This window comes from Hoplias malabaricus, chromosome 7 (genome assembly GCF_029633855.1).
Source record: "Hoplias malabaricus isolate fHopMal1 chromosome 7, fHopMal1.hap1, whole genome shotgun sequence".
Lineage (NCBI taxonomy): Eukaryota > Metazoa > Chordata > Actinopteri > Characiformes > Erythrinidae > Hoplias > Hoplias malabaricus.
In genome coordinates, this window is record NC_089806.1 from 20,745,224 (window position 1) to 20,771,033 (window position 25,810).

The window sequence follows — 25,810 nt, forward strand, 5'->3', positions numbered from 1 at the left end:
AATGAAAGTATATTGGGTTTCTTTTGAGGAAACGTATGCCTCGCTGGTGCTGTGTCTCTCCAAGGTTGGACTTTTTTTTGTAGGTAAATAAATCTTGGAAATACCTTTTTTATACTGAAAAGATAAAAACATGCAAAAAAGCCTTTCGCTTGTAGTCCAAATTATACATATACAAGTTTCATACTCCTTGTACTTCTTCATTGACTACATCAACAAAAAAAAGGAAATACGAGAAAAAAAACCTATGTACACATCCTTTAATTTACAGTGGAGTAAAAAAAAAAAAAAAAAGAAAGAGAAAGAATACCATAGGGTGACTAAGGCAGATGGAGCTTTAACAAAAAAAAATCAATTTTATTTGTGTAAAACAATATTCACATAAAAAAGGAAAATCAAACTAACAAAACAAATAATAATTAAACAAAAGAAAGTTTCTGCTACCAAACAATGATAAGGGTTTTCCCCCTTCGCTCAGGCTGCATAAGTTAAACGTTTTGGTGGAAAATGATGAATAATATATATATATAAAAAAAGAAAACCCAATGACATGGAAATAGAAAACTATCTAAATTTCTAGCATACTGTACAATGCTGTTCACTCTCGTCTCGTCTGCCACTTTGTTGCGATACGTGATGGGGACGAACAGCGTGATGGTGTACAAACAGAAGCGTGTAGAAGCATAACCATATTCTAAAAACAGGCTCACAACAGAACCACTCCAAAACTCAGAGCCGATAAAGCCAGTGAACAGGAAAACCAAGTAATCAGAAGTAAAAAGCAGGAATAAAACAAAAAAATGTACAAAAAGGCACATAATATCCCAGTGCTTCTGTACTGTGAAATTCAAGTGTAACTGAGCGTTCGTTTCAACGTTCTTGTAGTGTTCCTTCAACGTTTCTTTATTTTTGTAAAAACGTTTCAATTCTGCACCAATGGGTCCCTCACTCAGACAGAAAACTGGCCTGATCCAGAGCTAGTCCAGATTCCTTCGGCCGGCTCTCTTTGGCTCCAGCAGAAAACCTGGGAAAGAGCCAGTTTTGTTGCCATGGTGATCCTCCTTCCTCTCTCTTCGTCTCTCTCATCCTCTCCTGGGGGAATATCGCTTTCATCATTCTTCTGATTTTACACACTGTCCTTGTCCCATGATAAAAAAGTGCCACTTTTTTAATATATATTTTATTTGTATTTTTTTTTTTTTGTTGTTGCACCTCTTCCTCTGGTGGTCTTGGGACGGTTCTGGGCTGAGGGGGCGGGGACTAGTCGTCGTTACCCCCGTACATGTCGGCTAGCTTGCGGAAGCGTGGTCCCCAGTCATTGAGGTAGTCATAGTCCTGGTCTCCGCCGGAGCTTGACGAGTGCAGAGAGCTGAGTGAGCCGGCTGTAGATCCACTGCCCTCGTAGTCGAACACCAGCAGTGAGTCGTAAGGGGGCGCTGTGGGGTCTGTGTCTGCTGCCTTTAAACCCTGGGACAGGCAGAGAGAGAAAGAACAGAGAAACGGGTTAATTTAGAGAGTAGAGATGTGCTTATTCAAATCAGAGATCTCTTAATTTATCTTCTCGTACTTAATATTACATGCCGTCTTCAAAACCCCAATTTTGAACAAAAATAAGAATACATTTGTATTGACGTTCCTTATACATATTACATAAATGGCCACTAAGCAGAACTAACACATACACAAACAAGTTCATCTTTGTTTACTAAATCAGACATTCAAATAAGCATGACTCAATAAAACTACTTTAGTTTCTGATATATTTGTTTAACAAATTGGCAATATACTGATGTTTGAAATATACAGATAAAACAATTTTGTACAGTGTAATTTATGTGATTCTTATTATTCTTTCTGTTATCTCACTCTGTGGCTAAATCAGATATATCATAAAAAATGTAATTAAAATTTTCCGTAAACCAGAAATCAACTGAACAATCAGGATCACCACTTGTTGAAGCTGCATCTGAAAAACAGTATTAAACCTTTGATGCATTTAATTCTCTATTCATAATGATTCAAATGTGGACTTCTGAACGGCAAAATGGTAAAAAAGCGCACTCTTAATGGAGACGCAGAAATGCACCACCACTCGTCCTGGAAAACGATCCTCTTACACGACAACTTGCTTTCTGAAATATTCATGACAAAGCGTCATCCAGAAATATCTCAAGTGCCGCATGAACATATTGCAGAGCACTTGAGTGTCGTACACAGCCTTAGAGGGAACTGGGGGAAAGGAGGATGGATCAGGGGAAAAGGGGTCCGGAAGGAAGTGAGAGAAGAAAGGATGGGAGGAGGAGGAGGAGGAGAAGGAGAATGTGAAGATGAGAGGGGAGGATGAGTGGAAGGAAGCAAAAAAAATAAATGAAAAGAGGATAGGAATGAAGAAGTGATGTGAAAGTGAGCAGAGGGGAGAAGAATAAAAGAGAAGGTAAAAGGAGAAAGGAGAATAAACCAGAGGAGAAGACAGACGGGGACAGGTGAGAAGAGAGGAGAGGACAGAAGAGGAGAGAAAGAGAAAAAAATAATTGAGAGGAAGTGAAAAGGGGATAAATGAGAGAAGAAGAGAAGAGAGGAGGAGTGTGATGAGGAAAGGAGTAAAGTGAGGAGCAGGGAGGAGTGGAGTAAGGGATTGGGGTCAGAGTGGAGGCAGATGCTGGAGTATGAACAGGCTAAAGCCTACAGGGTTATTTGGAAACAGCCAGAGCTCTAGAGACTCTCCAGCTGTCTGACTCACACTGATAAAGATATCAAACTAAAACAAACTTGCCACCTCCCTGTGCTGCACTGTCACACAACTACAGCACTCAGCATCCACAAACTACACTCAACCAGAGAGGGAATAACACACAATGCATTTCAGCAAAGAACAATAGGAGAGGAGACACATGCGTTAGGTCTGAAAAATATATATACCTTAATATAGACTCTATATTATCTATAATGTCAGTTTGCTTTTAAAAGTGCACGATAACATATTGGTTTATGGATCTGAAAATGAACACGTGTGTTTAGGCAAAATCACTTAAAGAAAAAAATGGTATTTTGTTTATTTTCGATATTTTATTGTAGAGTAAAGAATTCCCCATAATACTGTCTTTGTATGAAGTCTGAGGGCCACTGCGTTGAAAAAAATACTCTGAGAATAAAGTATGAATTCTAAGAAAAAATTTTTTTTATTATAATCTCAGAATTATTCTGATTTAATTCACAGAATTTTTTTCCCAAATACAGAGGCCCTAAATCTAGTGTATACTGTAAATTTTAAGCAAAGTTTTTTTTATTTATTTTTTTTCTTACACAGCCCTATTTTCTGTTGTACTAAACAAATTGAATTGTGCTGGAAAATGAGATTTAATAATATACTGTATATATATCTCAGTACCATTTGTACATCTAATAAAAACACAACATTCATCAGGAAACAGCCAGCAACTGACACCTAATTCACTTTCCTCACAGCTCTACAGATAGCTAAAGAACAAACAGAATAACAGAATATCACACAAACCTTCACTCGCAAGGCAGAAACTTTGCCTGCTCTGATATAACACTCCACAGTGTAAGAACTGCACTCGGGTGAAGTATACTGCAGCTCCCCAGCACACATACTCCTACAAAGCTTGAATGTCTTTTAAGCGCACTTATTTAAGCTTAGCTCTAATGTTTAATTCATTTCCAGTTTTAAACCTTTTCTCACTATTCTCCACTGTGCTCCCAGCACTGCCAAATGCCTGCAAAGGCTTGTATGTGTGTGTGCGTGTGTGTGTGTGTGAGAGAGAGAGAGCAAGTGTGTGTGTAGTAGCTCATGCCCATCCACTTGACCGCAGAGGATATTGAATACCTAAGACTGACTAATGCCCATCTAACCTAAAAGAATTGGAGTCCAATTAGACAATCAATCACCATTACCTCTTATCACTGGAGCCATCCAATGGTTTATAAGACGAGACGGATGTAAACAAACAGGCTTACACACACGCACACGCAAACGCACACACACACACACACACACACACACACACACACACACACACACCTCATGGATGAACTCTCCAATATCCCCAGGGTGTGGTGCTGCAGACCGTAGTGGGTAGCTGGGCTCTGGATGAAGTGGACGTTCGTCTAGCCGCCGGATGCCCACTGGCTTCACGAGGTCATGCTCCAGAGTGTCCGGCTGCTGCAGCTGACTCAAATCATAATCCTGCACAAAGACACACACAAACACATATGTGTGAGGGGCTGCTTTCTTCTGTTGGAGGTGGGTTTGCGCCACATGAAGTTAAACTACTACTGTGTGAAATTAGTAATTGGAAATTTTTCTGTCAGGGATTGTGACAGTGATTTAAACTGTGATCATTATACCCTCTCTTAAACAATAAGAAGATGGCAGGCGCTTTAAATATTGCACCCATGCAAACTGTGATTCTGATCTAAAAGCCTTAGTTAGAAGGACTACAGGCACATACTAAAGAATCCCCATTTTAAAAAGGAATAGATTCACAATCTGACAAGAAATCAATATAAGAAATCAGTATTAGGGCTGTAAATGTCTCATTTTAAAAGATGCAGTTAACTGAATAAATTTCAGTCTTATATGTTAGATAAGATCAAAATATATAACGTCTTCTACTAAAGCAGGACTGTTCATGCACACACACACACATAAACAATGTGCAACAGTGTGTGTACCTGGTCCTCCTCTCCGCCGCCCTCCTCATCGTATTTGAGGATGTTGTCCCTGACATCGTCCTCTGGGTCGATCAGCAGCTGCTTGGCCTGGCGCTCCTTATCTCTCCTCTTCATCCACATCACAAACATCAGCACCAGAACTGCAGAGAGGGAGAGGGAGAGGGAGAGAGAGAGAGAGAGAGAGAGAGAGAGAGAGAGAGAGAGAGAGAGAGAGCAGTGCAAGATGAGTCATACATAGAATTCAGAAGAACAGGAGTCTGACTGTTGAACAAACAAGAATTATACCAATGGAACACTCCCTTGAAGTAAAAAAAAAAACATTCTAGTCATTCCACAGGGCTTTAAGTATGACAGCATGAGTGTGTGTGTGTGTGTGTGTGTGTGTGTGTGGCATACCCAGCAGAATAATGATGCAGATGAGGATGGCAATGATGGCTCCAGTGCCCAGGCCAGCGGCCATGATGCGTTCCATGTCCACGCAGTCTCCATGACGATCGCACTGGCACACTTTGACCCGCAGGTAGGACGTGTTGGCCATCGGCAGGTTTCCTGAGTCCGTGATGATGATCGGCACTTCGTAGATTCCACTCTGAAGAGAGCCAGTTCTCAGGCTGAGCTGCACATATTCACCTAGAAATCAAAGAGACAACACGATCTTACAAAACAAAACCTCCTTTAACATTTTACTTCATTATCTCACTCACACTTCACTTGCAGACACTTTATAGGTGTTCTATTACAGACACAATTATTGTCATTTATTGCTTAGATACAATGTTTGCTCAGATACCACTGTTTGATAATTTATAAAGAATAGACTACATTTATAGTGATTTGTAAAAAGTGTTTCCAAAATAATTGTAAGAACAGCAATGTATAATTATCCTTATATTACAACATATGTGTGACACTAAATTAAAGGAATCCACAGGGATCCCAACAATGATGTTATAGTATAAGGCTGGCCGGGTGTGTACTCTGTCGTACCACTGAGGCGAGTGAGTGTCCAGTTGCGACGAATGTCGAGTGGCCTGTTGGCCAGCTCAAAAGCGAATGGCCCTGCATTGGGGTTTAGGTCTCCGTCCACTGCTGTGATGTTGATGCCGTTGGGCTCTGGTCGCTCACACATCTCTGTCTCCTGAGGAAACACCCGCGGGGCGTTATCATTGATGTCCAGCAGATATATCTGCAGAGTGCCCGTTCCACTGGCTGGAGGAATACCTGCAGAGAAACAGGGAGACAGAAAGAAAGTAAGAGAGGGAGATTAGGAAAGCACCAGTTTTTCCTAAAAGCAGGTGCTAATTTTTCACACTTTGAGAAAGAGAGAAACTCTTGAACTTCTTAGCTGTTGACAACATAGTATAATAATATTCAAGAATTATTTATAACATCAGTAACCATAGGTTATAGGACTTTGCCAATCATCTGCAGTAGATACTAGTTAGTCACATCATCAAAATTATTTCATAGATAAATCCAGAGAATGAAAACACAGAAGAGCCTGGACTGGAATCATCAGCCTGAATGGTAGGAGCCACAGGAGAGGAAGGGACGCTGTAGGAGCGTTACAGTGAAAACCAGCAGCAATCGAAAAAGCATGAGTGCCCTACTGTGCACAAAACACTCTGGGACCACAGGTTAACTGAGTGTTTATAGAGATGGGCTCTCTCCTTCACAAAGCTGAGAGTGAGTGTGAACGTGTATGCGTGTGTGTTTGTGAGAGATGACCAAAGAGTGTTTCTCACACTGATCTGATGCAATGGGAATGTTAACAACCGTAGGAGAATAGATCCAAGCGAATGTGTGCCGTACCATCTACATAGGCCCCAGTGTGTGTTAGTGTGTTAAGTGAAAAGGTAGGAACAGCAAAAGACTGAAATAAAAAAAAATGAGATCTTCCTTCTATTTCTATGGTACATATTTGAAAACATGTCTTTATAAAGGCTGCTCTAAATAACATTTTACAGCTGCAGATAATGTTTTCTTAAAACTGTTCAATAAAAAGTTTTGGTTAAAAAAGCAAAGTGTTAACAAGAAACCCCCCCCCCCCCACCACCAATTCATTAAGGAAACAACAAACCCCAATAAAAACAAACAAATACTTGATTACTGACGGGATTCTGGCCAGCCCTATTTATTTAATGTGTGAAAGACTGTGCTTTCAATTGTCTGTGTGTGTACATCTATGAGTTAATTCACAGATAATTGTTCCCCACAGCTGAGATCAATGGAATCACTCATCCACCCCTGAACTTGTAATGAATTTATACTCTCCAATGAACTACATCACACACACAAAGGAAAAAAAAACAAAAACCTCACCATTGTCAGAGGCCATGAAGGTGGCATTGTAAAGGTTGTTTCTGACATAGGGGGACTCGCGGTCCAGTAGAGCAATAGTGGAGATCCGTCCATTGTTGGGGTCAATTTCCAGCCAGCTGGCTGGGTCAAACAACTTTGAGTATCTATAACAGAGATCAAACACATAGAATATGCAAAATGACAGTTTTAGAGTGTCATATGAATAATTCAGAGCAATATTAATGCACAGTTAAGTTAAGACTAAGTGGTCTGAAAGTTGTATGTGACTTTTTGTTATAATGAAGAAATACTCTTCTTTAATTTAAAAAAATAATAATTCTACATAATTATTGAGACTTTTTAATATCTAGTAGTAATAGTGTAGAATATTGTGTAGTAATCCAGTGTAGAATATATATGGTTCTCTTTACTATATTGCTATGTTATACTGCACTGTCTTAGTATCATGTATAACTTTATGCATGCAGCTTTCATGTAATGTGTGCATGTAATAAAAACATCAGCCTCTACCTTATACTCTGCTGCATGTGTCGATCAGGGTCATGGGCTGTAAATGTGGTCAGCATTGACCCTGCTGGAAGTCCCTCGTCCAGCTTGACCTGTTTGGGGTTTGGGTCAAAGTTTGGACTCTCATTGACGTCGATAATGCGTATGGAAATGGTTGCTGTTGATTGGCGGGTGCGGTGGATCCCACCAGCAAGTGGTAGCTCATTCTCAGCCACCACAGTCAGCATGTACGAACGACTCATCTCATAATCAATAGGCTGTGGGAAACAACACAGAACACACACACGTGCACACACACACGAAACCAAAGTTAATGCAATTGCATAATATGTTCCATACCAAATAAACAGAACAGCAGCACTGTTTAAGATGAAAGGATATTAGCGCTGATGAATAGGAAGAGAGAGGTAATAATTAATGAATGGCTCGTTCTCCAATTAAAGCACTTTCAAACCATTATCCCACATGAAGTAGGGGTAGTGGCTATTGACTGGCTTTGTTTCTATGGAAACTGACTCTGCTCTGTGTTTGAACCCATGCTATATAAAGTAGCAAAGCTATTGGCGAACGATGTGTGCATGTGGGCTGGTTAGTCTCACCTTAACGACAGTGATAAGACCCTCATTGGTGGTGGGGTCAGTAGGGATGGAGAAGCGTCCAGTGGAGTCGCCGGATGTTATGCGGTACACAGCATTCCATGCTGGGGTACCGGGTTTGTCTTTGTCTGTAACTGTCAGATTAGCAACGATCACATTTACACGGTTCTCAGGGACTTCTCCATAGAACTAGAGTAAGACAAAGAGAGAGAGAGACATTTGTGTTGTAAGTAATCTCAGGGTGATGAATTTATGAGAAAGTAAATTTGTACTCTGCCGCTGAGCAAACAAGCTTATTATTCTGTTGACAAATGTTATAAATTTGATTCACAGCAAAATCACTGCTGTTGACTTGGGAAAGTGTTGATCTGAGACCACTTTAACACTGCACGACATAATCTTAGAATCTAGAAGCTTCCACAAGCTGCACTACTGTGATACTGTGAGCAACGCCTTTTAACTCTAGGTTAAAAAACAAAACAAAAAAAAAAACCCGTCCATAACACCACATCTCTTACTCTCTGGAACTTATAATTTTGTCTATGGCATAAATGTTGCAAGTGTAAAATATTACACAAAGTCGTATTTCCCTAAAGCTTAGTGTTGCTCTAATCATTAAATCATAGAAAGTAATACTGGCACTATCCCGATTACGATGGTGGAAGTGCTTAGATACTTCAGGGAAATCAAACCTTGCATTGCTCTGCTCATGACTGAGCCCCATTATTGTGATTTATCTAAAACATCTGTGATATTTTCCAGCTTTGGGAAAGGTTAATGCGTTAGTTCAGGCTTTTGAGTCTTGGTATGGTGCTGATGCTATGTATGCTGTAGCTTGATTCCATTGATTACTGTACAAATCAAAATGTGATTCTGGTGCTCAAACTATTCTTAATTTTATACACATTCAACTCAAACTATTGTTCAGCAATAAAAAAAAGTTTAAAACTATTGCTCTGGACAGTGTTTTTACTTGGAAAAAAAATAAACAAAACGTAGCAATTGGATAAATGCACAGAAGCTTCAATCAATTAATTGCAGATATCTCCTTGATGCCTCCAGAAATGGCATGATTTGGGTGAAATTCCAACAAGAGCACATGTGATTTAATTCTGTACTGGATAGCTTGAGTCAAATTACGTACAAATTACGTTATCTTCAACCATATGGACTTTTTAAAGATGTGTTTTAAAAGTTTTAAAAATGAATAAACATATATACAACATTCTTAGCTTTTAAATAAAACAGCAAATTTTTATTGTTATAAAGTGTAACTTTTCAATACTGGATGAGTTTGTTTTTCCATTTCTGCTGAACTCACTGTGTCTCTGGTGAACTCTGGTGCATTATCATTGACATCCAGTAGGCGTATTATGGCAGTGGCTGTGTTGGAAAGGCCATATGTGGGGTTTCCCTCCATGTCAGTGGCCTGGATGATCAAGGTGTACTGGGGCACTTTCTGTTCATCAGACACAGCACATGCACAATGAGTATAAAGATTGTAAAAGAAAAAAGTGCAAATCTCATAACACATACACTTTTCTCACATATACAAACTGGATGAAATATTAAAACCCACATAAAACAATTGCTTTTTCATAACGTTGAACATACAGCAACACTTATATATGATTATGGCTAAACATATCTTCAGAAAATAATAAATTTTCTTTTTTTATGTGAAACACACAAAAAACGCACGCCCCACCTCTCTGTCGAGTCCTGCTGCTACAGTGATGATTTTTCCTGTCTTGTTGTTGATGGTAAACATGTTAGTGGACGGGCTCTCAGGGCTCTGAGAGAGGATCTTATATCTCAGCATGCCATTGGCTGTGTTGGGGTCATCTTTATCTTGTGCTGTGACTGTCATCACAAACGTTCCTGTAGAAAAAACAAGCGCTCTAATTTATCTTGCACACATGACCATCCACGTGCCTTGCAAGTGACCAATACCAGGTGATAGAAATGACTACTCAGCTCATTAAAAAGATAATAGTGGATTAGCATTTCAGCTGTGAGGATGTTTCTGAACACGTGTATGTATATGTGAGTACCTGGCTTGGCGCCCTCGTCCACTGTGCCATTCCATATCTGATGGGTAAACTCTGGTCTGTTGTCGTTCATGTCAATAACATTGATCACAATATCGATGGGGTTCTCCATCTGATTCCCGTTAATGTCCACTGCATGAGCACGCAGCTAATGGAACAAGATACAAACAGAAACATTAACTCATTTCTAGATGTTGCTAACCGTAGCTATATAACACCAACACTGCTACATACCGTGATATGTCCCCTAAATTATTATAAAACCCTAAATTTGGATTAAAACATTAGATTGAAAATTTTCCTGACTAAACTACCCACAGAATCATTCATCATATGCAGGACTATCTCTAATGACATATAATAGTACAAAAAGCTACAGCTACCTACTAATCAAACTATCAATGCTATATAATTGCTAAAATACTAAGAGCAGGAGTATGTGGAGTTCTGTTTGTGTCTGTGTGGGTTTCCTCCTGGTGCTCCGGTTTCCTTCCACAATCCAAAAACTCTGGTAGGAAGACGGGCTATGCAAAAATGTACATAAGTGTGAGTGTGTGTGTGTGTGATGTCCTGTGATTGATAAAATGTATATTTAATAAAATAACTTTGAACCTTTTCTTTAAATTTGGTAGCTTATTGGAGAGACCTTTCTGTGTTTGCTGACACATACCCGTTTGTGGCATGCCCATGTATTTTTGTTTAAACCTTTTGCTTCTCTGTTTTTTCTGAGAATCACATGGTTTTATGTCATGGAAAAAACAGTGGTCTACGAGATGTGGGTTTGCAAGTCATTTAAATTTCCCTTTCTGGTCAAAGTATGTATTTTTTGGCACATTTACTGATAAAATGCTGCAGACCCTCTGTTGATCTGATTTGGCAGAATTCAAGTTTGCTAAATTACATTCAACATGTCTTGCCCTGATTGATTCCAGTTGCATTTGAAATGTAGTCAGTGACCCATGGGCGTCCAAAGATCCACCATTATACTGTTATCAGGTAAGCATGTGATTCATGACTTCCTTGAATAAATTAAGACCCCCTATAACACAATATAATATAATATAATGTAATATAATTATACCTTGACCATACATTTGCATTTGGGATGGACTCTGACAATGACCTACGGTTCATGGTTGCCAGAGTTTAGACTGAGAGAAAAGGGAGGTTACTGCTGGTAACATGTGCCAGTGTGTTGGTGGGTGTTGGTGTATTTGTATGTGTGTGTGTGTGTAATATATTTCATGTTGTGAGTGCCATCTGTTTACTGACTCAAATTGTAGGGTCATTTTAAGGTAAAAACATGTCAAAGTTAGTGAAAGTTAGTCATTGGAGTAATGTTTAAACTTAGGGAAAGACTCCACAAAAAAGAATGAAAATGTATGTGAGGTCCCCTGAAACCATGGTGACAAGTCTGTGTGTGTGTGTGTGTGTGCTCAGATAAGCTCTTCTGAGTAAAAATCTGTCTGCTCCCCTCTCTTCTGTACAGTGGATTAGACCGAGGTCAGGGGTTGCATTCTCAGACCGACTGCCATGGTAACCTAGATAAGCAGTTTAATGGGAGTTTTAATGTGTCTCTCTAGCCTTAGTTGAATGCACGAAAGGATGAAGACACACACAAAATCACTCAAAACACACAAAACACATGCCACACACAAGTGCACATGCACCAAGACTTACATGGAAGTTGGAAATCTGTTCTCGGTCCAGGGGCTTGGTGACAGACAGCTGCCCCAACATGGAGTCAATAATGAAGAGGCCAGTAGGGGTCTGGTCAGCTCCAGGTCCTGTCACACTGTAGCGGAGTGAGTTAATCTTGTCCCTATCTGAGCGGATCTGGGGTGGGGGGGCAAAAACCAAACCACACACATTTTAGGGGCTTTAATTTTTTGTGTCCTTTTTACTAATACCTGTAGAGATTTAGGATGTATAAATGTGATTATAATAGAGATATATAATATAATGAGATAGTTATATATCAGATATATTAAAGCAATAAAAATACATATTAATAATCACTTTTAATATGTTTTATTATCTAGCATTATTTGACTCAATAAAGGTGATAAAGGTGCAGAAATGGTAAATAACTTGAAATAACAAAAATGACCCCAAACCAGAGAGAGATTTGGTTTGAGAATGAATTATGGGTGAATTCTATTTCTTAATTTTAACCCTACCCCTTGTTTCACAGTGTTATCTTGCCCATTGGATGTGAGTTACAAGGAGCAGGAATAGGGGTTTGCTAAGGGAGTTCAGTGTATATGTTGTAGCGAGCAACATTGTATAGGTATACACTGGAGTATTTAAATAATTAAAGACAACACTGAACCAGTGATCTATGAATCACTTTTTATACAACACTTTGCAATGTTCTTTATGGGGAGACAAAACACAAAACAGCAGATAAAAGATTTTTTAAAACATATAAATTTCAGTTAAACACAAGTAAATAATGCTAAATGCCTCTTAACCTTTGCAGAGCACTGTACAAGGCATATCCAGGGTTTACATACTTTCCAGTGACAGCCAATAAAGTGAACTTTAAGGATATTTAATGAGTTCAAGGCATACTCTATTTGGCTGGCGGGCCCTTTGTGTCCATGTCTTTTTATTATAAAATGATCTGCTTTAGGCTCTGCTGCTTTTATGACCTGCAGGCTGTAAACTAGTAACAGCATCAGCAGGATTGAAACTGATATGATCACTGATTAAAAAACCTATAAAGCATGCATTCTTCACTTTCTGTGTTTCTCCTGCAGATATCTGTGTGTGTTTGTGTTTGTCTGTGTGTGTTTACTGACTTTGACAAGATCCTCAGGGAACTGTCCTCTCGAGTTTTCGGGAACATTGATAGGAGGGATGACCCAGTCTCTCTTCACACGGCTCACACTGCCATCGCCCCTGACAACCACGCTGCGCCATGGAAACACGATCTCCGGCACCTGCCAATGCAAACAACTTGGTTACACTTGCAAACATGCTTGGGTAGTGCGCATCATATACACTCATTTTGTCTTTCTCACTTTGGTCTCACACACACACACACACCCACACACAACATAAACACTGCGGCACATTCATCACACCTGCCTGTGGACCTAAATAATTACAGCATTAATTCTGCCCACTTTAATAGGGTCATAAATATCACTGAGTCAGTTTCTCACAGAAATACACACCCCCATCCCCAACCCAGTGTGTGTGTGTTTGCAGGTAGATGATGATTTGCAGCAGTCTTTTATTCAGAAAGATCACACTCTCTTAAGAAGAGTTTATGTACAGCATTAAGTCTGCTTACACTACAGGTCTTTCCAAGGTGAAACTAATTTGCTTATTCAAATAAGGATGTTTGACCACACAGTCATGAATGCCATCAGATATCTGAGGGTAAGACTGTGTTAAGGATTGAATATGTTGTTTTGTTTAAGGTGGTAACTGTAACATTAAAAGAAAGTAACACTGTGTATGTGAGACCTTACTTAAAAAGTTCCTCTGTATTTTATTTCTATCTGATATCAATTCAAAGCCTCTCTCCCTCTTGACCTCATCTCTCTTTCTCTCTCACTGGTTAAATATTCATGTTAATGGCAGTGCAGTTTTGCAGGCTATAGTAGAGCCCTGCTGCAGACTCACTCTCTGTGTGTGTCTCTCTCTCTCTCTCACACACACACACACACACAAAAAACTTTCCATCTTTCTCTGTTTATTTCTATCTATTATGGTTATTCCCACTTATTTTCTGTCTCTTCCTCTCTCATTCTTTCTGTTTCTCCCCATTCTCTACTTGCTGTCCCTCTATTCTTTTTCCTTTTTTTTTTTTACTTTCTCCCCTCTCTTTATTTCACTTGACATCATTTCACTCTCTCTCTCTCTCTCTCTCTCTCTCTCTCTGTGTGTGTGTGTGTGTGTGTGTGTGTGTGTGTGTGTGTGTGTGTGTGTGTACATATGACACAGGTAATGAGACCGCCCATTAACATCATGAAGGAAGAGAATGGAAAAGCATTCCCATCAACAACAATAACAACCAACATAAACATCAACACTGGCAAACACAGACACAAACACACACACACACACACACACACACTATTTTGACTCTCTCACTCTCCCATCATCTCTCGGCTGTATCTTCCTTTGCTCTTTTCAATCCATCTCTCACAACACCCACTCGCTCTTTTCCCTCTGTTATCTCTTTCTGCCCACCGACTCCCTCCTCCCCCTTCCCCTCCTACCTCATTTTCTGACCATCTCAGCCTAAAACCCACCCTTATCTTTCTCTCGCTCCTTCTTTCTTTCTCTATCATTCCCACCCCCATCCTCTCCCACCTCGCTTGCCTCATTTCATTCCTGTGTGTAGCAGCAGTGTATTCTTTATTGCTCTCTAAGCAGAAGGCAGTGTTAAGAGATTCAGGAAGGTTGCTCTACTCCTCTCACTGCACCATCCCCTCTTGTCTGGACCGCATTTTAACATCATTAAGACTTAATTAATGTGCAATTCTAAGGTGACACCGCACCAGTAATGCTTTATTGTAGCTTAAGTCCTCCAGGTGGACGGTCATTCCTGGTTGAGAGTACGCTGTGCGCGTTTGGCTGTCGCTTCTCGTCAGTATTTGTGTGGATTGAATAATGAGTGTTGATTGTAAAGCGTCCTTGGGTTTCTAGAAAGGCGCTATATAAGTGTAACATTAAGTATGGCTTCTGACAGTGACACATTAATTCTCATATCCCAAGATAGTCTCCGAACTCTGCTTGAAACCTGATAAACAGGAACATGTATACACACATATTATATGTTTTTAATATACTGCATATTATACCTGTTTTGGTGTGTTGGGTAGGGTGAAGTTCACACGTGTGTGCCACATTTCGTTGGACTCCGTGTCTTTTACCCTGATCTCAATGCTTCGCCCAGTCTCCTCTAATAGCTTTAGAGTTTGTGCGGCGTATACTGTGCCGTCTTCTGCTATCCGGAAGTCTGCTGGGTCTCCGCTCTCAAAGCGTAGGCCAGAGCCTCGGCCACAGTCCAAAAAACTCACTGCAGGGAGAGAGAGAGGGAGGGAGGGAGGGAGGGAGGAAGAGAGAGAAAGAGAGAAGGGTGGACAAGGTTGAGTACGAGCCAGCATACTTTTTCCTCAACAAACATCTTTAAAAAAAAAAAAAATACAAGCATACAGAAAATGACATCCCTACAACACCACAAGGGAATTGTGGTTTTATTCGAGAAGAGAGGACAGAGAGTGAGAGAGTGGGAAAACTCATACAGAGCCAGGAAAAATGAAGGAGAAAGGGGAAGAGAGAGCAAGTGAGTTGGAGAGAGAGAGAAAGTGTGTTAGAGAGAGAGAGAGAGAGAGAGAGAGAGAGAGAGAGAACAGAGAAGAAAGGAAGGGAGATCTGGTAGAAGTTCTAACACTCTCCTGCATTATTCATGCTGAGTCTTCCCCTCCAGGCATCCAGGTGTGCTGAATGAGGCCGAACGGGGGAAGAGGAGACAAAGGAACACAGAGAGAGCGAGAGAATGAGAGAGAGATGCAAAGAAAAGTGGAGAGAGAAAGAGAGATGGAGCCAGAGGACGGAGGCAGCTAGGCTACAACACTAGAGGGAATCGCATTAGAAGAATACACGCATAAACAAATGACTGTGCTTTCACTCATTATGCTGCTATTAGAGAAGAAACAATTACGCAGTTAGCAGCAAGAGAGATGGAGCTGGAGTGAGGATCGCTTTGTGAAATCCGCACATCGACTTGACTCCTGCTTTTTTGATTCCTCTTCTCTCTGAATGCCATGCCTCATTATTGGGACTCACTGGAAGAAGAGAATTTATTCTCCCAGAGCATTAGCACGTCATGCTGTTGTTGAATATGGAGTGTAATTATTGACCAGCAGCTATTTACATTGATCAGCCTCATCATTCTGTCCACAGAGCACACAACAACACCAGGAGGCTGTTGAATGCTTTCAAAAGGAGGCTGCCCAATGTTGGACATAGCTTGTGGCTCCTTTGTTACACGCACATAAACACACAAACACGCATTCACGGTCTCTTTTCGTTCTCTGAGTGAGTCCACAAAGTTTTATAGTTTTTTTCTCTTTCCCTGCTGCTGTTTCTTATTAGAACTCAGTTTGATATCTGCACTTGTGAGTCCACTTGCATTGCAGATCATTCGTTTTATGCGCAGGGCAACACTAAAAAAAAAACGTGTTTGTAATTTTTATGGTCTGTAGGGACAAGGCAGTGAATAGCATGTTTTGAAATGTTTACATATTGCATCATATTCTTCCATTTATTTAAAAATTAAGAATGCATATAATTTACATAATATAGGCCCTCTAAAGGAATCATCCACATCTGCAGCACATGACAGATTAACCCAGGAAAATAATTACTTGGTAAAAGAATAAATAAAAACAAAACAAAACAAAAAAAGTAATAGATCCCAGTAATGGGAGACTGAATACGAACAGCTGCTCATCGGCTTCTATTATGCAAGCATTTAGAGTGAATATTTATGTGTGTGTGTGCCCTATATACACATAAATTACTTAAAACTTTAAAAATTTGTGTGTCAGAACTGCAGCAGATAAAATTAAACTGCTAGAGTATTCCTTTAAAAAGAACTGTTAAGTAAATGCCATACTAGTCAAACTGTTACAGAACAAATACAAGCTACTGTAGCTGAACAAGTAGGGGACTGGATTGTGAAAGCGAGTCCTTAGAGATGATGGGGTTAATTAAAAACATACAGTGAAAACAAATCCTGCTTTCTGCTCAGATTAATCATCAGTTATTATAAGAAGGCCTTGAAGGATAATAAACTAGGCTTCAATAAACAGCCAGTGTAATGTGCTGCTCCGACCAATGGGCTCTCTTTGCTGAATATTAGATAAAGTTTGGCTGCAGGGGAAGAACAGTCATTGTGTTTATGTGATAGTGAATATGGGGGGTCCCAGTGTTCCTCCTCTCTGCTGGACCGGAATGAAGCCTTTTGTTTGGGCTGCGCCGTCTCTGCAGGACAAAAAAGCCTCCTGTCATTTTTTCTCGCCTCCGGCGCAGTCTTACACAGCGGAGATTCATAAAGCAAATGGTTTTGATGTTCCGTGATAGCTGAAGCCCCGGTGGATCCACTGCTCGGCAGGTGTGTATGACTTGAGTGTGTTTGCGTGCTTGTGTGTAAGTGTGTGTGTGGATCGTGCTTGGTTGCATGCAGGGTGCAGGTTTAATTTGATGTCTGCCCCCATTTGGCCTGTAGCTGTGTCTCCTCCTCCTGCACTTTTCATGAGGATGGAGAAATGTGTGTGTCTGTGTGTTTGTGTCAGACATTTCAACTCTACTGTCTCGCTGCACAGACCTCTGCTATCACACAAACAAACACACTAAGAATTGTCCACTTGCACCCCCCGAACCCCCACCCCCAAAGACACACACTATTTCTAAGACACACACTGTTTATTAGAGAGCAGATAATCTAGCCCAAACAACCAACAGTCTGAATGGCATAAAATAAACAGCGTTTAATAATAACGGTCAGTCCCACAGTAACGGCTGCATAATATTTCCACCTGCAGTCAGATTGTGTACTGAGGTAGAGGAATGAAAAAATAGATAGAGGGAGGGAGAGAGAGAGAGAGAGAGAGAGAGAGAGAGAGAGAGAAAGAGAGAGAGAAGTGATTTGTCTTTGAAAAGCTACTTGTTATGATTCTGATTTAAAACTACAATGAGGAGAAGCCACTTGAGTTCAGAGTAAACTGTTTACAATTCATGAGAAGGACAGGTACAACTAACGAGAGGTTTATGAGTGGAATATAGCGACCTTAGCTCTCAACCAAAGCTCATATGAGTACAAGTACTCAAGCTCTCTCTCTCCCTCTCTCTCTCTCTCTCTCTCTCTCTCTCTCTCACACACACACACACACACACACACAAGGCTGGTACGGTAAGTGATTTGATTATGAGGCCAGTGCTGCCTGTGAGGTCTGCAGGACCAATGAATGTAGCTGATGGAGCACACTGTAAAAGCACTGATGCTGTTCATATTAGCATTTAGTGCTAACTCACATTGAAAGTCAGCTCTCACCTGCTCCAAAAGTTTACTAATGCAGCATGAAGCACAGCACAAATATATGAAACGCTTACATCTACCACTTACTGACAATTCCATTTTATTTCCATTGTAAAGCAGATATAGAGCTATATTCCAAAGCACGTATCTCATTATAGAATTTTTCATCATTCTCACAAGGCTTGTCGGAAATAACATATTTATGAGATGAGTGCACATGAATGCCACGCCAAAGTTGTATTTACTAGATTTTTCAATGAGGCCTGACAAATCAGTGTCAATTTCAAAATCTCAGAGTGGCTGCAGGTTTGGACACCGGGAGAACACACCAAACTCCTCACAGACAGTCACCCGGAGCGGGACTCGAACCCACAAACTTCAATCCCTGGAGCTGTGTGACTGTGACACTACCTGCTGCACCACCGTGCCACCCATAGAAACATAACAGCTAGGATAAATTGTATTAATAAAGTGCCTTTCAGGATGCTTCATAAATGAAGGATAGTAAAATCGTTTTGCTGTTATGATCACTGCTGCTCTAACATTATCCAGTATTAATGTTTAACCCACAACCAACAAGGGTGTACTAGGTAAAGGTAAACAGAACTGGATGAAATAAATTTTGTGGATAATTATGTGGGCCCTGCTTCCTGAGTAGAGTACTGTTCTGTTTAGGGGATGCAAGGAATTTACCATTAGTGCTACAAGTATGTTCAGTGATATACAAGGATGTAAATGTGAACAAGGCTTAGTACTGAAAGTTGCAATCCTAATCTTTTGCAATGTGTTAAAGTGGAATTACTGTGTGCTTTCGAGAAACACAGCTAAAACAGATGGGCCAGATAGGACCTCACTCAACGTCATACAGTGCTGACCAGCACAGTGCCTGAGCGTAATTGCCCTCTTTTTTCCAAGGCTTTGTAAAGGTCAGCCTCCTCTAATGATCGCCATTCTTCAAAATGTCCCTTAGAGTGTACTGCAACCTGAACCTGAACCACAGACACACGCACACACACCGTTGATAGTTCCTTCTAGTGCAGTCTTGAGTTTTGTCCTAGAGAGGAAATGCACACTGAGGTATACAAGCAACCATCAGAAAGCTTGGGGTCATAAAGGAGCTCATTATCTCTTTTGAAAAACGGCGCAATGTGCAGTTCCCCTAACGAGCTGCTAGTCATTGATTAGTTGCCAAAGTGTTATAGTGTTTAGTAATGGCGTCTGGTGAAACTGCCTTTACACTCCCTGCTCCGTTAATGGGAAATTACCACAGTCTTTGATCCAAAATGGCAGCTAACTGTGTTACATATGTATCTACTCAGCCCACAGTGCTGTGTGTGTGAGAGAGAGAGAGAGAGAGAGAGAGAGAGAGAGAGAGAGAGAGAGAGAGAGAACATATACATTCCCTAGATATCACTACTTCTCCTCGTCCTCTTTTCTCTCTCCTCACCTCTCATTTGTTCAGATTTTAATTTAGATCAAAGGAACATGGTGCACATCACACCTGATTAAACTCAAATTGTTAAACGACTCCATTACAAACACACACACACACACACTCACACGGAGAAGACCATTATTATACTCATCTTCTCTTGGTGAACTTTTCTGGCTGTGCTATAATTAGTTTTAGCTGACAGGAAAAACACAGCAGTCTTGATATTCATCCCCAGAAATATCCATGCTCTACAGGAGCGTTATTAAAACACTGGGTGGTATGTTAATATCAACTTTGCCCTCGTGATCACTGCTTGAACTAACATTACGTCCTTCAAAATGTGTGCTTAAGCCTATTGGGACAGACCTGAGTAAACATACAAAACGTTTTTTTTCAGACAAAACCTCAGTTGGTGCATGGTTATACATTATAGATTAGGGCTGGACGATACGGCAAAAATCTCTATCACAATATATTTCTTAGTTTATGTCAATATGATATAATTCTGATATTGAAGTTAACAATAAATAAGACATAGAATAATTGCGAGGAAAAACAAGAAACATTAACACTGAGGTATTGTAATGGCCAGCACAGAGTCCTCAACTGAATCTGACTGAGCATCTCTGACACATCACTGGTGGCAAATTATGGCTAAGAAACCCACTACGGTTATCAAACTGTGAAAAGACTAGAAATGAGAGAGAGGAGTGTGTGCAACAGACAATGTCCTGTGGGTGTGGATATTCTGAAGTCCATGAAAGCCAGCTCCTGTTACTAAATCTAGTAACCCTCTAAGTTTTCACTTGTAGGCTACTTTTCTGCTACACTCATTACTCTTCTCTAACTCTGATCACATGTTAGATATATTCTGAATGGGAATCAACTGAGATTTGGAAATTTAAGAAAATGTTTGGATCTCTACTGTATATTAGAGTATACACAGGAAACTGCTGACCTGTACCTAGGTTATTATTTTATACCATTATTTAATTATATTAGCAACTGGAAAACCTGGAAAAACTGGAAAAAGAGGCATTATCATTCAAACTATCCCCTAATCACAGTTTATTTATCAAAATGGGCAATTTAATGTTTTTTTTAATTATTATTATTATTTGAGTTGCAACATTACATAAAAGACTTATGTACACTAATACTCCAACTTACAGCACAGGGCATATTGCCATTCTAACACTCTGCCATTCTCTCTCTCTCTCTTTCTCTCTCTCTCTCTCTCTCTCTCTCTCTCTGTCTGTGTGAGCTCGTTTTAACCTTTGACCTTGTTAGTTTGAACTCTGAGAGGACTTAGGGTTTATCACACACACATATACACATACACACAGTAAAAGACACTCACACAGCATATGGTGAAGGCGTCATGCCAATTCCATCCTGAGGGACACATGAACTGAGCAGAATGTGTTCCGCTGCTGCGCTCAGCTATCTCCATCTACACGCACACACAATTATTTATCCTCATAAACACAGACACTATCACACACACACAAACACACACACACACACAGACACCCTCACTTGCTGCTTTCCTCTCCAGTTGCTCCAGTGCCTGTTCAAACTGGCACAGTGAATAAGAATGCAAGAGAGACAGAGGCATCATCTCAACAAAACCACTGCACCAATAGCAATAACCAATAATTCTCATTTCAATAAGCGACATAAAATAGTGAATTTATATTAAAAGTATAGTGTGTGTAAGATATCATTAATTTTGCATAGCTTTATCAGACATGTGAGCAGTGGCAACACACACACACACACACACACACACATATATATATATATACGTTATAAATCTAACTCTGCATTTCAGAGTTACAATGGAATCAAAGAAACATAACTGCACTATGATCAGCTTTTAACTAAATAATATCACTAAATATGCAATGGACGGCATGGCTGAACCACTGATAGTGTTACAGTTACATAGCTCCAGGATTCTGGTGTGGGTTCGATCAAAGCTGGTCACTCTCTGTGAGGGGGTGTGTTCTCCCCCTGTTTGTGTGGGTTTCCTCTAGGTGCTCCAGATTCCTCACACAGTTAGGTTGTTTGCCTATTTATAAAGTGTACATAGGTATGCGTGTATGAGTAAGTGTGTGTGTGGTTCACTGTGACTGACTGGTGCCCCTTTCAGGGCATCCTGCTGTGCACCCAAAGATTTGATGAAGGTTCCAGACCCACTGCGACACTGAACAGGATAAAGCGGTTATAGACAGCGAAATAATTAATGAATAAATGAACGAATGTGCACTGCAAAATAAACAAGACTCACAGTGACCTGCACACATAGAATAAGTAAGGCAAAAATCTGACAAATATTAATAGAGATTTACTGGACTTAACCTGTGTGGACAGCAAAACTCGCACACTCAAAAACGTGCACAAACACACGCTGATAAAGTCGCAGTAATCATTAATTGAGGCCTGCTAGAGGAAGGACAGGATTATGAAAGCTTTCAGTAAATACATGCAGATTGTGCGTGCGTGTGTGTGTGTGTGTGTGTGTGTGTGTGTGTGTGTGTGTGTGCGTGTGTGTGTGTGTTTATGCAGCTTTACTCTGTAGACAATATACCTGTCAGTAAAATGAAAGATTGAAAACTCTTTCACATCAGTATTATCAATCACTGTAATTACACACATTGTGTATGAAAGTGAATTAAAGCATTTAAATGTGAGCATTTTTGTTATATTTATTGATTTATTTATGAATTAGATGGAGAACTGAAGGAATGTTTCTAGTGAAGTGAGAAATGTCTTTAGCAAACACTTTTATCAATGAGTGCCAAACAGTAGTGAATACAACAAAGGGGGATTTTAAAATGTCACTGGGTCCACAAAAACATCCCTGTGCATGTGTGTTTGTGTAAAACACTTCATTCCTTTTCTTCATTCTGTTAAACATCTTAATCTGTACCAAACCCTACTGCTTTAAAGACAGCAAAACAAAAGATGACAATGACAGGGATTATAATTTCAATCTTGGATTTTCTGGGAATAATACTGAGTGCTCTAAGCCGACTGCACAAACTCTGATTAAACATTTCTGCACCAGTGCAGAGATCGTGTATGTGATTGTGTGTGTCTCTCTGTGTGTGTGTGTGTGTGTGTGTGAGAGAGAGTGTGAGTGTGTGTTTAATCATGGTGCTGAAACTTATTGTCTGGGTTCCTATCTGTTGCTGAGACTGGGGATGATAAACATGTTCATATATCATAGCTGTTTGATGGTACACTTGACTGTTATTTTCAAAGGTGTGTACGCAGACACTAGACACAAGTGACAAAATATGCACACACAAAACCTTATAGTATATCTGCAGTACTCTACTTACTACAGCAAGGGTCCTAGGAACCGGTACAGGTGCAAATATGAGACGATTATTTAATATGCAGAGCAATTCTATATTGTACTTATGTGCACTTATGATTATTTCATCTGGTTTATGTCATGCTTTCCACTACAAAAAGATTCTTAAATGTATCTCAGGTTATTATTACATTTTGTACCAGGATATTTCCTTCTCTGAAACCTTACACAGCGGCATAAATGTGCACACAAAAAGAATACTTCTGGAGGGAAAGTATCAAATTTCGCACACTGCAGTTTACTGTTAAATCTTCCACATCACAATCGTAGTACACAACCCTGAGTAAAGCACACAATAGAATAAGGTACAGTTTGCTAATACATTCACTGCTGCTTTTATAACATCATGAAAATTCATATACATTCACCATATGTATTGCTAAAATGAATAAACATGACAGTAAACAATATCACAGTGCATCGATATCACAGTCTGCTTGCACAGGCAAGCAGGCAATGTATGAGCACTGATATACTGACAGGTTTCAACTGGAACAGGAACTAAACAAAGCTCCTGTTTTGGCTACAATAGTTAAAAGACACATGAACTTTCGGTCTCTCTTCCCTTTCTATAAACATATGGCTAATTTTCACTCAAACTGTTTTACATTTTTGCAGATGTGTCAGTTCTTAGCATCCTGTATTTAATAGGTGCTTGCCAGCTTCAGCACTCTGAGAATTGCTTGTTCATTACTGAAAAGAAAAAAAATGCTCCTTAATTGCTCATATGTGTTGAGAGAGAGAGAGAGAGAGAGAGAGAGAGAGAGAGAGAGAGAGAGAATGGCAATGTGACTGCAGGGTGGGATTAAAGAACCTGGGGAACTGCCTTTGACACATAGATGGTCCTTTTCCACTGCATGGACCCTACACAACTCTGCTCGACTTGGTACGGCTCTTTTGTTTTTCCAATGGCCAAATCTGGTACCTGGTCCCTGGAACCGGGTAAGTTTTTGGTCCCAGCTCGCTCCGGGTTCCAACCGTGCCGAGTAGGTACTAAATGGTGATGTGTAAACCCTGCAGAGTGCTGACTGGTCAGAGCCATGTCAATCATCATGACATGCAGAGCTCATTCAAATCCAGCACAAACTACCGCTTGTAAAATCTCTTAAATTACAGGAGAATTCACATGTATTTTTTATCAGACTCACAGTGGCAGCTCGTAACTTTACCTGTTTTGAAGAGGTTTATAGACTCCTTGAGCTGATGGCTGACTAAAATTTCCAGTGAAAGCCAAACATGCAACAAGTAAAACTGATCTGTGAGAACTGGGCGCGGAGCTGTGTTCAGTTCAGCGTTTCCTGTTAGAGACGGGGTTTTTTACTTCACCGGTTCCATTTCGCGAGGGTGCCCTGCCAGTGGAAAAGCGACAAGCTTTAAGTGAGCTGAGCCGGGTCCAGTAGAGTCATATAGAGTAGGACCCATGTGGTGGAAAAGCACCAAGACAGGCACACACACTTCAGAGAGCAACTCCGTACACCTCAGCAGGATGGATCATCTTTCACTATGAAAAACTCCTAAAACTGTACACCACCACACTTTACCATTAAACAGAGAAGTAGAGCAACAGACAAACAAGAGAGAGAGAGAGAGAGAGAGAGAGAGAGAGAGAGAGAGAGAGAGAGAGAGAGAGGCAGCTGTGGTGCTACCTAATGTGTAGTGTAGCACACCGGGTCCAAACTACAGTACCCGTGGTGCATTAGAATAGCATGTAGAAGGGTAATGAGATTTGTGCAGAGACTGACCCAGTTACCCATGCAGCAGTATGGCATGTATGTGTGTGTGTGTGTGTGTGTATCTCTGTTGGATACTACTGGATACACTTTAATGTTTAAGTTTGAGGAGTTGCATTTATTGCGAACCGCTAAGATTTTCTCTGGTTTCTAACAAAACAAAATCATCTTAATGTTGATGTAATGTGTTTCACTGGGGGTTTGTTGAAAGAATATATTATTCTTTTATAAATGTCTGCTTGCTTATAAATGGTCTATTTATTAATTTAATTATTATTTTTTTATTTATTAGTTATTCATTTATTAACTGCCTGATTTATTTTAATTACTTATAACTTAAGTAACTGTAACATAATAAATTATATTCAATAAAGCAGGTCCAGAACTTTTTTTATATACATTTATTTATTTATTTTTGCAGTCATTGTGTGTGTGTGTGTGTGTGTGTGTGTGTGTGTGTGTGTGTTTTGACTGCTGGCATGAAAGAATGCGAGAGACAAGCTCTGATGAATATGTCTCATTATACAACAGAATGAGAGCAACCGAGAATACTAGAGACGGCAAGAGTTCATTGTTTCCAATCTAGTTTGAATCACTTCGTATTTTCACATCACTGAACTCAAACTGAGGCCTAAATAAGATTCTGCAGGAAAGCAGCAAGTGCTCCAGTCACACAGGGCAAAAGTGTCCTTCTTAATGCCTTCACAGGCACCAGTCTGTAGTCTGCAATTTGAGAAAGTGGTCCATGAGTCTCGAATGACTCTCTTTGGGGCAGATCTATGGGACAGCGCGGTCTTTGTGTTCTCTCACTAAGAAACAATACCCTCAGCCCTTTTTTTCACCAGCCCACTGCAACAAAGTAGGCCAGGTTGCTTAGTGCCCTGCTGGTCGCCCCTGACAACCCCACACACTCAACTGCTAGCTGGTGAATGGGGGAGGGTGTGGTGGGAGGAGGGGCCAGTCCTTCATTCATCCATCCATCCTTCCATCCATACACAAACACACACACACACATCCCCACCAAGTCTCT

The 25,810-nt window shown here is 40.2% G+C and overlaps 1 protein-coding gene across 1 annotated transcript in view; it reads right to left on the reverse strand.

Moving 5' to 3' along the window:
• Positions 1–242: 242 nt before the first annotated feature.
• Positions 243–25,810, reverse strand: part of cdh2 (cadherin 2, type 1, N-cadherin (neuronal)) — a 42,896-nt gene continuing 17,328 nt past the window's right edge. Inside the window, exons 3-16 of the mRNA XM_066677221.1 lie at positions 14,989–15,206; positions 12,973–13,113; positions 11,849–12,004; positions 10,172–10,316; positions 9,826–9,998; positions 9,439–9,576; positions 8,121–8,306; positions 7,525–7,778; positions 7,015–7,157; positions 5,680–5,913; positions 5,089–5,322; positions 4,693–4,832; positions 4,040–4,204; positions 243–1,464 (exon numbers count right to left, since the gene is read on the reverse strand). Of these exons, the coding sequence (XP_066533318.1) occupies positions 1,258–1,464; positions 4,040–4,204; positions 4,693–4,832; positions 5,089–5,322; positions 5,680–5,913; positions 7,015–7,157; positions 7,525–7,778; positions 8,121–8,306; positions 9,439–9,576; positions 9,826–9,998; positions 10,172–10,316; positions 11,849–12,004; positions 12,973–13,113; positions 14,989–15,206 (2,534 nt within the window). The 3' untranslated portion in view covers positions 243–1,257. The remainder of the gene's footprint in view (positions 1,465–4,039; positions 4,205–4,692; positions 4,833–5,088; positions 5,323–5,679; positions 5,914–7,014; positions 7,158–7,524; positions 7,779–8,120; positions 8,307–9,438; positions 9,577–9,825; positions 9,999–10,171; positions 10,317–11,848; positions 12,005–12,972; positions 13,114–14,988; positions 15,207–25,810) is intronic.